At 45.0% G+C, this 15,942-nt stretch overlaps 1 protein-coding gene across 1 annotated transcript in view; it reads right to left on the reverse strand.

Moving 5' to 3' along the window:
- Positions 1–2,490: 2,490 nt before the first annotated feature.
- Positions 2,491–15,942, reverse strand: part of TMEM254 (transmembrane protein 254) — a 30,246-nt gene continuing 16,794 nt past the window's right edge. The window contains exons 3-4 of the mRNA XM_077453966.1: positions 13,601–13,660; positions 2,491–2,761 (exon numbers count right to left, since the gene is read on the reverse strand). Coding sequence (XP_077310092.1) covers positions 2,644–2,761; positions 13,601–13,660 — 178 coding nt within the window. The 3' untranslated portion in view covers positions 2,491–2,643. The remainder of the gene's footprint in view (positions 2,762–13,600; positions 13,661–15,942) is intronic.

The raw sequence follows: 15,942 nt of genomic DNA on the forward strand, positions 1-15,942 counted from the left end.
GGACACTGTTATTCTATAAATGAGGCATAATTGCCTCTTCCTTTTCGCGACCGATATCCCTTTAAGATAAGCCGGTGATCGGCTTTTTTTTTTCTCCTCCGCTGGCAGCGTGAGGATAAATAAAAAAAACAAAAAAAAAAAAAAAAACTATCAACGACCTTTTGTTTACATCATATGATCAGCTGTATTGGGCTGACAGCTGATCACATGCTAAGGGGCGGGTCCGGCCCCTTACTCGGATCGGTGATCACCCGAGTCTCTCTGACTCTGTGATCATGGCGAGCAGGGAGTGTGCACAGGGGAGGCCATCATTCACCCACAGTGCGGTTGTCAGGTGGTTAATAAAGGTAAAATGGGCTGCTTTCTCTGCAAGTGACGTTTCACCTTGCAAGGACATTTTCCCCAGCGCTTAGTAAATAAAGCGATATTTCACTTTGCAAAAGATGTTAGAGGAGCTCTCCCCCCCCCCCCTCCCCAAAAAAAATATCAAAGTCAGTAGCTACAAATACTGTAGCTGCTGACTTTTAATATAAGCACACTTACCTGTCCAGGGATCCAGCGATATACTCACCTGAGTCAATTCTTCAAACGGCTTCAGGTGCAGACACCGGCATCTTAAGTAAGGGAAATGGACAGTGAAGCTTTGCGGCGTCACAGACTGTTTCCTACTGTGCATGGGCGAGCCATCCTGCGCTTTGTGAATGGTCCCGCAGTATTCTGGGACCTGTGAGTTGTCCCAAAAGGCTGTGGGGGACAGAGGAGGCAAACTTCTAGCTCAGATTACCGTGGCACATCTGACCAGAAGTGGAAGTGGGATACCTTCTTTTACAGGATCGATGGAAGAGTCCTAGAATAGAGGTGGGAGTAGATTTAGGCTTAGTTATCAGTGATATTCCACTTTAAAGAATATATAAACCCAACATTTCATATTCCTGATAAGTGCGTGCTGTACCATATACTTGTATGAAAAAGTATCCAGTTCTTTGTATTGCTTCCTTTGTGTGAAATCCCTGGCGTTCCTGCTAGTCCTTCTGCTTTTCTATTAAAAACTGACCACACTAGGGACAGCGTGGTCAGTTCTCTAGCTATACTGGGACCGATTTTCGAAAAAAAATTCAGCTTTCAGGTTTTTTTTTTTTTGTCAAAGCTTAATTGAACAAGCTGAAGTTAGAAGCCGATTGGCTACCATGTACAGCTGCACCAGATTTTTGCACTCTCCAGTTTTAGTAAACCAACCCCCACAGTGTTCTCCAATGCTCAGATTTGTCCTGACATACACACAGCCTTTCAGTGTGCTGCCATTTCTCCTCCCTAAGCTCTTATGCAGTTGAGTACATAGGGAATGTGATCACTTATTTAAAAAACAAAAACAGGGAGGCATGATAAAAAAAAAAAAAAAAAGTTATCTATAAAAATAGAAATTAAAAGGCAAAACATTTATGTAAACAGAATGGGTTGCAAAGGGTTTATTTAGGCGCTACTGCCAGCGAGGATTACGGCTTGATTCACAGTAACGCGTTTTTCAATGCATTTTGCAGAAATGCAGGGAAATTTTTTTAACATGGGTTCCTATGGAACATGTTCATATCAATGCATTTTTGTGCCTCTGCGTTTTTGGAAAGGGTCGGGGACTTTTTTTAATGCAAAATGCAGCGTTTTGCATGTAATAGAAGTCAATGGACCCGCATCACAAATGCAAGTATCGCGTTTTTACCACGATTTTTGGGGGGGGGGGGGGTTTCACTGTATATAGCTGGTTGCTAAGCAACCACAGTATAAAAAAAAAAAAAAAAAAAAAAAAAAACACAAATCGCGCCAAAAATGCAACAAGTACTGCAGAAACGCTCAAAAGCAACATGCATAGATGTGAATTGAGCCTTAGGCTAGGTTCACTTATGTGCGGTTGCAGGTTCGTGCCTGGGCTTTGGCATGTCTGTTCACTGGTTCAGGGCTGAATTCGCACCTGAACCAGACCCAAACATGCACAATCCGAACCGTGGCTGCCCCAGACATGTGTGAACCGGGTCCATTGAGAGCCGGTCATACTTGCATGTTATGCATAAAGGCTTTGCATGTAAGAAGATTAAGCATTACAAAATATAAAGGCATTAGATACTATAATGAATACAAAGTTTTTTTTTTTTTTTTTTTTTTTTAGAACCCTTTTATTTGATGAAGTGTAGTCTCCAGTTTAAAGCCTGCTATGTAAATGGCTTTTGTACTTGTATTGGACACCTTAAAACAGAAAAAAGAAAATGTACAATAAGTTTGTACTGTATATGTTTTCAATACCATGCTTACTGTCTCACTGCAATTCAGGTTCACTAAAAGGTGACCATTGTGGGTCATTTATTATTTAGTCTTGGATGATTTCCTTGGTAACATCATAGTTACATATGTTCTACCTACTTCATACATTTTTTTTTTCTCTCCCCCCCCTATACATTTCCTGCTTGTGGTTTCTGAGGTTGTATTATTATTAAAAAAAAAAAAAAAAAAAAAAAAAAAAAGAGCCAGTGCATGAGAGTCTTTCAATTGATTTAAAAATCCCTGCAGCTTAAAAAGGTTTTGCATGAACATATACAAGAGGTCAATCCAGGAAACCCATGGAAGCATGCTCGCCATACTGTCCTTTCATCTGCTCTAGCGTCTCTTCTTCACCGGCTTGTATGCAATAAGCAGAGAGAGAGAAGCGATTCCGAAAAGGAAGGTCTGGAGGACCCAATGTCTTCTGGCTCCGGAGTCCGTGATTCCTTTTGCACTGGAAAAAGTATGTCATGGATTAATACACCGCATATAACCTTTCAAAGGCAAATGGAACTTGCAGTGTAATTAGGAATAAAAACACGACTTGCATTTTACAGATCATAATTGGTAAAAGCTGTATACTTTTTAAAATATCAAGACAGTTTGAGATCTCTGGATGACTGAACGAATCTGCATTTGATTCTTCAGAGAAATATTACCCCCCCATTTGAGAGGATCCCTTTCAGAAACAGATCATCTCAACTCCAGTCCTCAAGGCACCCCAACAGGTCATGTTTTCAGGCTTTCCATTAATGTGCACAGGTGATTTGATCAGTTTCACTGCCTTAGTAGTTACTTACCACAGCGGTTTCATCTGAGGGAAATCCTTAAAACATGACCTGTTGGGGGGCCTTGAGGACTGGAGTTGGGAAACGCTGACCTAAACCATGGGTGTTCAACCTGTGGCCCTCCAGCTGTTGCACAACTACAAGTCCCATTATGCCTCTGCCTTTGGGAGTCATGTTTGTAACTGTCAGTAGCTTGCAATGCCTCATGGGACTTGTAGTTCTGCAACAGCTGGAGGGCCACAGGTTGAGCACCCATGTTCTAAACCAATTCAAAATCCTAGTATGAGGGTATGAAGGGGGCACAGGACATGGTCCCTGCCAATCCACAATTGCAACACAAGTGGCTGAGATCAGAGCAAATGGGAAACAGCCCCAAAAAATGCTTAAAAACATGGCAGCCGGTTTGTCAAATTAAGTGATAGGTTTGTTTGTTTTATGCTTACAGGAAACAGGTCTTGTTCAAAATTTCTGGAACTCCTTTTTCCTCTAGTATATTTCATACAGATTACTAAAACTGGAATGCATCTTGGTATATTTCAATGCCGTTTCATAACAAATTATGAAAACAAACCAGATGTGCTGTATATTTATACAGAAATGATTAACAGAAATCACATGTTATAAAAGAACGGGTCACAATGCCTCCCGATTTAGTTTAATCACTGAATCACACAGAACAGATTAATTTTGATCACATCGGGTTGCTATGGTGTTAACAAAAATAATTATTATGGGCAAACTGAAAAGACTGCAAAAAAATTAATAAAATAATGCAGGGGTTGACAAATTTGCTTGGAATCTAGGAGCCAGCTAAAAAAGTTAGGAGCCGGGTCCGTGATGGCGATCCGGACCTGTCCCTGGCCTGACATGGAGACAAGTGAGGGGAAGATAGCCCCCAGCCCCCCACCTGTCTCCAAGTCATTGCCCCCCATAGCTCTTAGAGGGACATTTTATTTTTTTTTTTCAAATGACAATTTTTTTTTTTAAATTGCATTTTAGTGTAAATATGAGATGTGAGGTCTCTCTGACCCCAGATCTCATATACAAGAGGACCTGTCATGCTTTTTTCTATTACAAGGGATTTTTACATTCCTTGTAATAGGAACAAAAGTGACACACATTTTTTTTTTTTTTTTTTAAAGAACAGTGAAAAAAATAAAAATAAAAGTTAAAATAAAAAAAAAATATTTTAAACGCGCCCTGTCCCGCCAAGCTTGCGTGCAGAAGCGAACGCATATATGAAAGCGGTGTTCAAACCACACATGTGAGGTATCGCTGCGATCGGTAGAGTGAGAGCAATAATTCTAGCCCCAGACCTCCTCTGTAACTTAAAAAGTGCAACCTGTAGAATTTTTTAAATGTCGCCTATGGAGATTTTAAAGGGTAAAAGTTTGTCGCCATTCGATGAGCGGGCGCAATTTTGAAGCATGACATGTTTGGTATCGATTTACTCGACGCAACATTATCTTTCACAATATTAAAAAAAATTGGGCTAACTTTACTGTCTTATTTTTTTTTTTTTTATTAAATACATTTTCCCCAAAAAAGTGCGCTTGTAAGTCCGCTGTGCAAATACGGTGTGACAAACAGTATTGCAACGACCACCATTTTATTCTCTAGGGTGTTAGAATAAAATATATATATAATTTTTAGGGGTTCTGAGTAAAGGGAAGAAAGATAGGCTGGCAGACAGGGAAAATTAGCATTACATCCATTAGCATTGCTGGTTGTAATTCCAACGGCCACCACAAGAGGGCGCCAGATTACAGAAGGAACCATAGGATCGTAGAAGGCCTCAAAGCCGGGGGCTAAATTACCGGCCGGCGGCGGCGCGGCCCGACGCGATCGCGCCGGGGGGGGCCACGGAGACAGCATACCCCCAGCTGTGCTGTCCCAGGCGCCAGGTCTGGAATTCTAGTCGCAAATGCGACCGGGCGCCCGGGTTTTGTCGAGCCCTGAAATAATGTTTAGAATTGTATCTGTGGGGTCAAAAGACGGTGTTTAAACGTCCATTCACAGAGCATAGTGCCATCTGGTGGATAAAATGGATATTCCAAACTTTAATCGAAAGAAGCCTTCAAACACAAAACACTGAGCATCATATACAAATAAAAACCAGCTCCCACTGAGCAATATTAGGAAGATACAGTTAAAGTTTATCATATCGTACCATTTAAAAAAAAAAAAAAATTAAAAAAAAAATAATAATTTAATATATCCATAAAAACAAAAGGCTGGCATTTAACCAAGAGTTAGGAGCATAGAGACATCTGCAGGTCTCCAAAGCCACCAGGATCCATTGTGCTGTAGAAATGGGTTCTAATTGGGCTCTAATTATTACGCCATATTTTTCTATGCAAATACTTTAGGAGATCAAAAGTCCCACCACCAGTCTTTACCTTTTTAGGCACTACAAATTCGTTCTTTAAAAAAAAAAAAAAAAAAAAAAAAACGGTATATAAAAACAACACCTATGAAACACAATACAATTCTTTAGAAAAATGACAAATAAAAGAACAATGTAGTTAAGAAGTTATTAACCCATAACAATTTATAGTCCTATCGTCTGTTTCAAGAAGTTCATCCAGCCCCCCCTTTGATGGTTATCAACAGGCAAACTGGGGCTCAATGCGTTTCTCGGATTATAAGCAGAGTGTTTGGAGTCAACACTATGAAAATATTAAGATGTAGCATTTAAAGAATTCATATATCACACAATAAATGCAAAATCCAAAAGTGATATTTGCCTGACACTTTGTAATTTTGCACTAAGCTTATATGTCACCTTATAGGCGATACAAGCTTACCATTACTACTATAATATATAAGATCGTGTTTCTGAAATGGGCTTTTGGTTTTACCTACATAAAATGCACCACGGGCCATAAAATGTAGACCACTATGACTGTGGCGCATGGATAATTGGAACGCTATGCCCATGGTAAAGTGCCTGAAACAAACAATAGAGTAATAACTCATAAATGAGGTATATGCCTCCAATGATTTAAGGCATAAAAAATAAAAAGAAGTGTATGGTGGTACCCCATCATCCTAATAACAGTAGTTTACATGAAAGCTTAGGGGGCACCCCCACTATGCCCCCCCCCCCCCCCCCAGCAGGGAAAAATAGGATTTTTTTTTGTGCTCACCGTAAAATCCCTTTCTCTGTAATTCACCGACCGACACAGCTCCTCTCTAACTAAATGGGTTGTATAGCCTGCCATTAGGAGAACTAGGCAAAATTGTTACACAATACACAGAACTTTAATCCTGCCCCTGGGGGGCAGACCCTGTGCTATCAACCCCTCTCACTTCTCCCAGCAGCTTCAGTACGTCAACAAGCAGTATAACGTAGAAAAAAAAGGGAGGAGTGGGTGCCGTGTCGGTCGGTGAATGGCAGAGAAAAGGATTTTTACGGTGAGTACAAAAAAATCCTATTTTCTCTTATATTCACCGACCGACACAGCTCCTCTCTGTGACTAAATGGGACATCCCCAAGCAGTGCCAAACGAGGGGTGGGAAAAAAACAGCATAAAAACTTCATCCACCATGGCAAGCGGGAACTAGTGAAACTAAACCCACACAAAAACAGCAGTGTGTGGAAAAACTCCACCAACAGGAGTGATCCCCAAAAACCGAAAAACCAGGAAAAAAAAAAAATAAATAAAAAAAAACTTAATTGCAACTACACGGCCGCCTGCAAAACTTTGCGACCAAAACCAGCATCAGCCGATGCACTGACGTCTACCTTGTAGAACTTGGTAAACGTATGGACAGACGACCAGGTCGCCACCTTACACAACTGAGCGACAGACGATTGGTGTCAGAAGGCCCAAGATGTTCCGATTGCTCTTGTAGAGTGGGCAGTGACCGGAAAGGGGGGCACCTGCCCCTTCAAGGCGTAGGTTGGACTACAATCTGTCTGATCCACCCGGAAATGGTGGCCGACGAGACCGCCATGCCTTTCTTAGGACCAGCCACCGAAACAAACAGTGAGTCTGACTTCCGAAAGGAAGCTGTATCAGACAAGTACACCTTCAGAGCCCTAACCACATGGAGAGCGTGAAGGGCCACCTCCTTGGGGTGCTTCGGCTTAGGACACAACGATGGCAATACAATGTCCTCATTGATATGAAAAGCCGAAACCACCTTCGCTAAAAAGGACGGATGCGGACGCAACACCACCTAATCCCTGTGGATGGCCAGATAAGGCGATTTGCATGACAAGGCAGCCAATTCCAAAACCCTCCTGGCCGATGTGATGGCTACTAGAAAGACCACTTTCTGTGAAAGGGTCAACAGAGGAATCTTCCCTGATATTCTCAAACGGCGGCTTTTGAAGCGCCGACAACACCAGGTTCAAATCCCACGGAGGTAACGGAGGACACACCGGAGGGACTACATGTCGCACCCCCTGAACAAAGGTACACACTAATGAGTGAGACGCCAGTGGTCGCTGGAAAAAAAAAAACAGCCAAAGCTGAAATTTGTCCCTTGATGGTGCTCAACGCCAACTTCTGGTCTACACCTTGCTGAAGAAACAGCAGGATCCTGGATATAGAGAGAGTGCAGATGCCACCCTTTCTCCTCACACATGGAGATATAGGCCTTCCAAGTACGATGGTATATCTTCCTGGAAGAAGATTTCACGCCCTCAACATAGTTGGAATTACCGAGACCCCGGTTCCTCAATACCTGGCTTTCAACAGCCATGCCGTTAAAGCCAGCGATGGTAAAGCAGGGTGAAAGATTGGACCTTGAGATAGGAGGTCCTCCCGCAACGGCAGTCGCCAGGCAGCATCTGCCACCAGACGCACCAGGTCTGCGTACCAGGCCCGCTGAGGCCAATCTGGGGCAACCAGGATCACCTCGGCTTCCACTCTGCGCAGCAGGCGTGACAAGTTTTAATGGAGGAAAGGAGTAGATCAGCTGGTACTGATCCCACGGAGCCACCAGCACGTCTGACGTGTCTGCCCAGGGAACTTTGGTCCTGGACACGAATCTCGGTACCTTCCGATTGAGACGGGAGGCCAATAGATCCACATCTGGTGTGCCCCACCTCAGGCACAGCAGCCTGAACATCTCCGGATGCAATGCCCATTCTCCTGGGTCCAGCATCTGTCGACTCAGATAGTCCACCTGCCAATTTTCCACCCCGGGATGTAAATGGCCAACAGGGCCGGTACGTGTCGCTCTGCCCACCGAAGTATGTGAGCGACCTCCCGAGCAGCGGCTGAGCTTCTTGTTCCTCCTTGGTGATTTATGTACGCCACAGCCGTGGCTTTGTCTGACTGTATTCTGATCGGACGCCCTTGAAGACTCATCGACCATGTGTGGAGGCACAGCCTGATCGCTCTCAATTTGAGCAGATTGATCGGCAACTTGGATTCCTCTGTCGACCAGAGGCCCTGAGCCGACTGAATCCCCATCACTCCACCCCAGCAACCGTAGTGATCACAGTCCATTTCAGAGGAAGGAACGATTTTCCAGACTGAATCACCGGGGACCTCAACCACCGGATCAGGGAGTTCCTGACTGGCTCGCTCACCTGGATCTGGTGTGGAACTGGGCATAAGTTACTTGCATGCAAAAGCGGTGCGACGACCACTTGAGTTTCATCAGTAGTTTGACGGCAGATCTGAGAGTCCTCAATTTGTCTGAGGGGAGAAAAACCCTTGCTTCCCTGGAGTCCAACAGTAAACCCAGGTACTCCAGACGCTAAGTCGGTACAACCACCGACTTCTTTAGGTTCAACAGCTACCCAAATTCTTGCAGGGTCTGCATGGTGATCGCCACATCCTCCTCCAATTCTGAGGAGGAAGAAGCTCTCAGGAGGAGATCGTCTAGGTAACCCACGATCGCGATCCCACGTTGTCTCAGCAATGCCAGTACTTTGGTAAAGACACGGGGGGGGGGGGCTGATGCCAGGCCAAAAGGAAGAGCCACAAACTGGTAGTGGGCTTCCCCGACTAGGCATATGGGTATGTGCAGGTAAGCATCCTGAATGTCCAAGGACGCCAGGAAGTCCTCTTGATGGAGTGCAGCGACTACTGAGCGAACTTCCATTCTGAACCTCTGCACTTTTACAAAGTGATTGAGGGCCTTCAAGTCCAAGATTGTGGTTCCCAAGAAGGAAGGGGTACGTCCAAACAGATTGGAGTAAAACCCCTGGAAGCGTTCTGATTCCGGAACCGGTACAATCACCTCCTGATACAGCAAGTCCCTCACCGCCCCTAACAGGGCCTCCCGGCGAACCGGGGATGCGGGTATGCTGGAGGGGAAGAATCTGTTTGGCGGCCAAGAGAGAAACTCTATCTTGTAGCCTGTGGAAATCAGATCGCAGACCCATTGGTCGGATAACCGGGAGGGGTCCACTGGGCTGCAAACTCCCGAAGACGACCCCCCACCCAAAAAGTGGGTGAGGGCAAACCTTCATGTGGTAGCACTTTTGTTCGCTGGCTTGTTAGGCTTGCGGTTCCAGGGACAATTTTGACCGTCCGTGGGCGTCCTTTCGGGCTTGGGGAGTTTTGCCGAAGCACCGAGCGGACGAAAAAGCCGCTTGTGAGCAGAAAAAGAGGGCCCTTGCCTGCAGCGTGGCTCCTTAGCTTTCCTGGCCTGTGGGAGTAGTGTACTCTTACCACCCGTGGCATTCTTAATAATGTCATCCAACGAGGCTCCAAAGAGCCAGTCGCCAAGGAAAGGAAGATCTATCAGGGCTTTCTTGGATGCATGGTCAGCAGACCAGCATTTCAGCCAAATGAGGCGCCTCAGCACCACAGCTGACACTGAAGCCTTGGATAACAGGGGGAGAGTATCCAGGGCCGCATCACAAACGTACTTAAGGCCATGCACTAGTTGGTCTGCTAGCTCTACGCAGACAGGGGAGGCGTTCTGCTCTCCCAATTCGTGGTGCAAAAGTTTTGCCCACTCAGTCAGTGTCTGCGACACCAGTTCGGATGCCAGTACAGGTCGCACGGCTGACCCCACAACCGTAAACAAGGAACGAGCCACTGCCTCGGCCTTCCTGTCTGTGGGATCCTTGAATGCAGGAGTCTCCTCAACCGGGATTGTGGTTACTTTGTTTAACCTAGATACTGAGGGGTCCATTACCGGAGGAGCCGACCACTTTTTGAGAAGGCTGTCCTCAAAGGGGTAACGCACCGCCAAATTTTTGGGGACCGAAAAGGTCCGTTGCGGGCGACCCCATTCCCTGTAGATGAATTTGTCAAAATAAGTCAAATACGGGAACACCTTTAGGTGAACGTGCTGGCTTGTGGGACCCAAAAGGGACCGGTACATCAGCAGAGGAATCCGCTGGCTCCTGAATCTTCAGGGTATCACGCACAGCTGTGCTCCAACAAGCGCTTTGTCACGCCGGACCCGGACGGGGAATCATCCTCACTGTCCGAACGGTCCTGGTCAGCCACGTCCGATAGGTCAGAGCAGGGGGTCTCCAGCCGCAGCAGGGCCTGAGTCTGCATCAGAGCTCTCCCCAGAGGATGGGGGGGGGGGGGGGGATGGGCAGGGGCCTCTTACATGCACCTTTCCTGCCATGTGCCGCCTCTATCTTAGCAACATAGGAGTCAAGGACCGCCGTCAGGGTGTCCATGCGCACCGAGCTAACCCGGTTGCTATAGCCTGTATTTTGGGGGAAGAAACACCAGTTTCTGAAGCCATGCTGACCCTAGCCTGTCTACCAATTGTAAGGGGACTTAGGACAGTGAAGGTCCCACCCTCCTGCTGCCGCGTGGGGGGTACTTAGCGCTAGACTCACCACTCTGGGGCTTTCTGTGAAAACCACAAGCAGTGCCTGTAGTCCCTAGGAGGTTCCCCGTTGCAGAGAGGAGAAAGCTGTGTCAGCAGCAGCAGCTATAAACAGCGATGAAACGTTCTGCAGAGCTAGCATGTTCAGCAAAGAGCCATCCAGCGTCCTGTACACACAGTGGACACAGGAAACAGCATGTGAGAGCACATGTAATGCTGCCACAAGAGAACAGCGGCGAAAAAAGCGCTCAGGCTTCAAGAAAATGCCCGCCAATGTAACTAATAGGAAATCCTAAGGAAAATGGCTGTTGAAGCTCACCAGGGGAATATCAGCTTTCCCACATCCAAAATGGCCGCCGGACGGCGCCATGCGGTGACAGAACAAAAAATAAAAACATGCTGCCTGCTTACAGCCAGAACAACCTCCACAAACACCTTTTGGGGACCCCCCCAGACCTGGACCAACACCAGCCGCACAGAGCCCCCACAGATGAGAAAACAGCGAACACACACACACACCGCCCGCAGAGTATGCAGCCACCCCCCTCAGAGGGGGGAAGGAGGGGGTGATAGGGACTTGGGAGAGAAGATAGGGAGGTGAGGTGGCCCCCGAATCTACCCCCCCAAGGAATGCCCAGCTGCTCACCCCACAGAGGCAGGGAGAGACGTACTTACCAGTCCTGAAGTGCTGGGAGACATTCCATCACAGACCTACTCCTGCGCAGTTACAGGGTAGCTGCTGGCCCGGTATACTGTGATCCAGACAGCAGTAGCCTGGTCCTATGTATATCCCAGAGTATTGAAGCTCACCGACCACCTCTGGAGCTGAGGCATGTCGTGGCCTGCCGAGCCTTAGCTGCGGCCTGCTCACGCTCAATGGCCGGACTGGGGAGACTACAAGGAGGTCATTAACCAGCCTGTCACCCAGCCGGCAGTGGATAAAAGATCTCAGGATCTCTCATCTTGGGCAAAAAGCAGCAAACCTGCAACAAAAACATGGACGGAGAGGGCCCACAGGGTTCCTAGGTCATTCGCCTTACTAGGCAAAATAAAAACTGGAGCTGTGAGGAAGCTTGATAGCACAGGGTCAGTCTCCCAGGGGCGGGATTAAAGTTCTGTGCCTAGTTCTCCTAATGGCAGGCTATACAACCATTTAGTTACAGAGAGGAGCTGTGTCGGTAGGTGAATATAAGAGAAATGGACTACTTCAGTACCCAAGAATTACAATCAAATAAAAAAAAAAGGGAAGACGTAGGTCCATACTAATATATATATATATATATATATATATATATATATATATATATATATATATAAATTATATACACACACACGCATATCAAAGCAGGTTTCCCAGTCAATGAAAACTAAAATAATTAGTTCTGCATGGACTTCAATTGCATGCAATACCACATGTGGCCAGAGGTGGGGGTGGGGGCACCGGAGAGCCTCGGTAACACTCGGAAAGGCCCAAAAACTGTTCGGTTGAACTTGGGAATGGAGTATTTCTGAAATTTTCTGAACGGCTCCGATTGGCTCCGGCGCACGCCCACCTCAGGCCAAGACGCGGTACTGCACACCTCTGTGGCTTGAATCCTACTCGTTTTGTGAAACAATACTTGTAAATAGAGTCAGGATTTTTAAAAATACAGTGCTTGTATTGTGAAACGCTCGTAAACTGCATCACTCGCAATCCGAGGTTTCACTGTGTATATATTTATTATACACACACACACGGTGACATCTTCAAAGCATATATTGTTCCAAGCTAGTAACATAATGGGGGTTATTTACGAAATGCAAATCCACTTTTCACTGCAGGTGCACTTGGAAGTGCAGTCGCTCTAAATCTAAGGGGTAGAGCTGAAATGAGGGGAAGCTCTGCTGATTTTATCATCCAATCATGTGCAAGCTAAAATGCTGTTTTTTTTATTTCCTTGCATGTCCCCGTCGGATCTACAGAAACCTTTTTACCAAGTGCACTTGCAGTACAAAGTGGATTTTCCTTTAGTAAATAACCCCCAATGTCCTCAGGTAGTCCTAAGGGCATACAATACAATTACTCTTTGATGTACACTGGATCCTCTACATGTTTTGCGGGAACAATGGCTTCTTCCGGAGGATTTATATAGAGATCGTCTATAACAGAACAATAGAACATCAGTTTAATAAAACTCATAAAAAAGGGGGAATAAGGGAGGGAGAGTATCATTAGATTGCTTACCCAAAAGAAACCAACAATTGATGACAGCAAGGACAAAAAGGGGCACCTGAAGGTACTACTTGTTCCCTTATAGATAATCTCTATATTATATTATATTATATATAAAAAAAAAAAAAATTTTAAACCATAATAATAATAAAAAATTCTTTATATTATATACACACACACGTCTCTCTTTTTCAATATTTTTGTATAAATAAAATTATCGATCATTTTTATTATGTTTTTTTAATTCTTGGGTACTGAGATAGTACATTTATCCTGCTGGGGGCACAGTGGGGGTATACGAAAAATAAAACTATATATTTTAGTTTTGGCTGCAATAGATAATTTAACCACAGAAAAAAAAAACCTTAATAGTTTTAGTGGCATAATTATAAAAGCAATAAATGTGACATTCACCAAACATTAACTGTAAGTGAATCAGTCACTGAAATGTAAAACCACACTCAGAGAGGAGATACAAAAGATGAGCTGAGAAGTGTAAACCGTTGTAAAATAAGTATTATATACTAACCTGCAGAGCCGTAAACTATAAGCAGCTTCAGCGACATGTATTAACCACGCCACCCAGAACCTGGCAAGATAAAAATTGATAAAATAGAACAGATTTACTTATTACGAGCAGCATATGAATCTAACATATCCAGTATAAGTAATAGAAGGAAGGGGGAGGGGTGTTACAGTTCAAGCAAAGCTGAATGACTGGCTGCCTAAACTTCCCCGGCTCTTTTTGGTGATATCAGATTAACATGTGGATGCATTTGATAATACAGATGGATATATAAGTTTTACACTTGCCAGTTTTTTTTTTTTTTTTTTTGCTGACATTTTAAAGCAGTTGTAAAGTTAAACATTTTTTATTTCCCAAAATAAAAGATGGTATACTTACTTGCTCTGTGCAATGGTACTGCACAGAGTGGCCCTGATCCTTCTCTTCTGAGGTCCCCTGTTGGTGCTCTTAGCACCTCCTTTTCTCTCCGCACCACAATAGGGAGTACCTTCCTATTGGGACACATGTGCTGACTTGCTCCCGAGCCGGACTGTGAGTGTCCATTGGCTCACACAGCACGGCCCTGCCCCCTGTTCTCTGCTAATAGGATTTGATTGACAGCAATGGCTCCCGCTGATGCCTCCCTGTCCTGTGAACTCAGAAAGAGTGAGGACTCCTAAATTATAAAGCGGGGGGCCATACTGGTACTGAAAAAAGACCGAAAATGTAAAAAAAAAATAAAAAAAAAAAAAAAAAAAATTCATCGTTTGTTATAACATTTTGCAAACAGGTAATATTTCTCCTTCACTGATGTGCACCGATAGGCAGAAATGATAGGTGACATGGATTGGCAGCACTGTTGGGACTGCACTGATAATCAGTGCCCATGTCCCTTTCACACAAGCCCATTAATCGGCTCCTCCTCTCAGAAAGGAATGCAGATAACTGGCTTTACATCACGATCAGCTAATCAAGTGGTAAAGGGCCACTGTGATTGTCCCTTTACCCCAATCTGTGATCAGCTGTGTCCTAAGGCAGGGGTTGACAAATTTGCTTGGAATCTAGGAGCCAGCTTAAAAAGTTAGGAGCCAGGTCCGTGACGGCGATCCGGACCTGTCCCTGGCCTGACATGGAGACGAGTGAGGGGAAGATAGCAGCGCCGTCGCCCCGCCCCGCCCCCCCCCCCCCCCCCCCCCCATCTCCCAAGTCATTGCCCATAGCTCTTAGAGGGACATTTTATTTATTTTTTTCAAATGACAATTTTTTTTTCAATTGCATTTTAGTGTAAATATGAGATCCGAGGTCTCTCTGACCCCAGATCTCATATTTAAGAGGACCTGTCATGCTTTTTCTATTACAAGGGATTTTTACATTCCTTGTAATAAGAATAAAAGTGACAACATTTTTTTTAAAAGAACAGTGGAAAAAAAAAAAAATAAAAGTTAAAATAAGAAGAAAAAATAATAATTTTTAAACGCGCCCTGTCCTGCCCGCATATAAAATCGGTGTTCGAACCACACATAGGAGGTAGCGCCGTGATCGGTAGAGCGAGAGCAATAATTCTAGCCCCAGACCTCCTCTGTAACTCAAAATGTGCAACCTGTAGAATTTTTTTTAAACGTCGCCTATGGAGATTTTAAAGGGTAAAAGTTTGTCGCCATTCCATGAGCGGGTGCAATTTTGAAGCGTGACATGTTGGGTATCAATTTACTCGGCGTAACATTATCTTTCACAATATAAAAAATAATGGGGCTAACTTTACTGTTGTCTTATTTTTTTATTAACTAAATTATTTTTCCCAACAAAAGTGCGCTTGTAAGTCCGCTGCACAAATACGGTGTGACAGACAGTATTGCAACAACCACCATTTTATTCTCTAGGGTGTTAGAATAAAAAATATATATAATGTTTAGGGTGTTCTAAATAAAGGGAAGAAGAGGCAGGTAATATAAAACACTCAGAGGAAGCTTCATTAGCATTGCTGGTTTGTCATACCAACGGCGACCACAAGAGGGCGCCAGATTCCATAAGGAATCATAGGACCGCAGAAGGCCTCAAAGCCGCGGCCTAAATTTTCGGCCGCCAGCGGAACGGCCCAACGCGATCACGCTGGGGGGGTCCACAGAGACAGGATACCCCCAGCTGTGCTGCCCCAGGCGCGAGGTCGCTATTTCTAGTCGCCAATGCGACCTGGCGCCCGGGTTTTGTCGAGCCCTGTCCTAAGGACACAGTGACCTGGTTGCAATTGCTTGGATTTCGGGGGAAGAAACACCAGTTTCTGAAGCCATGCTGACCCTACCCTGTCTGCCACCTGAAGGGGACTTAGGACAGTGACAGTCCCACCCACCTTACTGCCGCTGGCTGAG

This window comes from Lithobates pipiens, unplaced genomic scaffold (genome assembly GCF_037356315.1).
Source record: "Lithobates pipiens isolate NorthernLeopardFrog02 unplaced genomic scaffold, aLitPip1_a1.2 Scaffold_25, whole genome shotgun sequence".
Taxonomy (NCBI): Eukaryota; Metazoa; Chordata; class Amphibia; order Anura; family Ranidae; genus Lithobates; species Lithobates pipiens.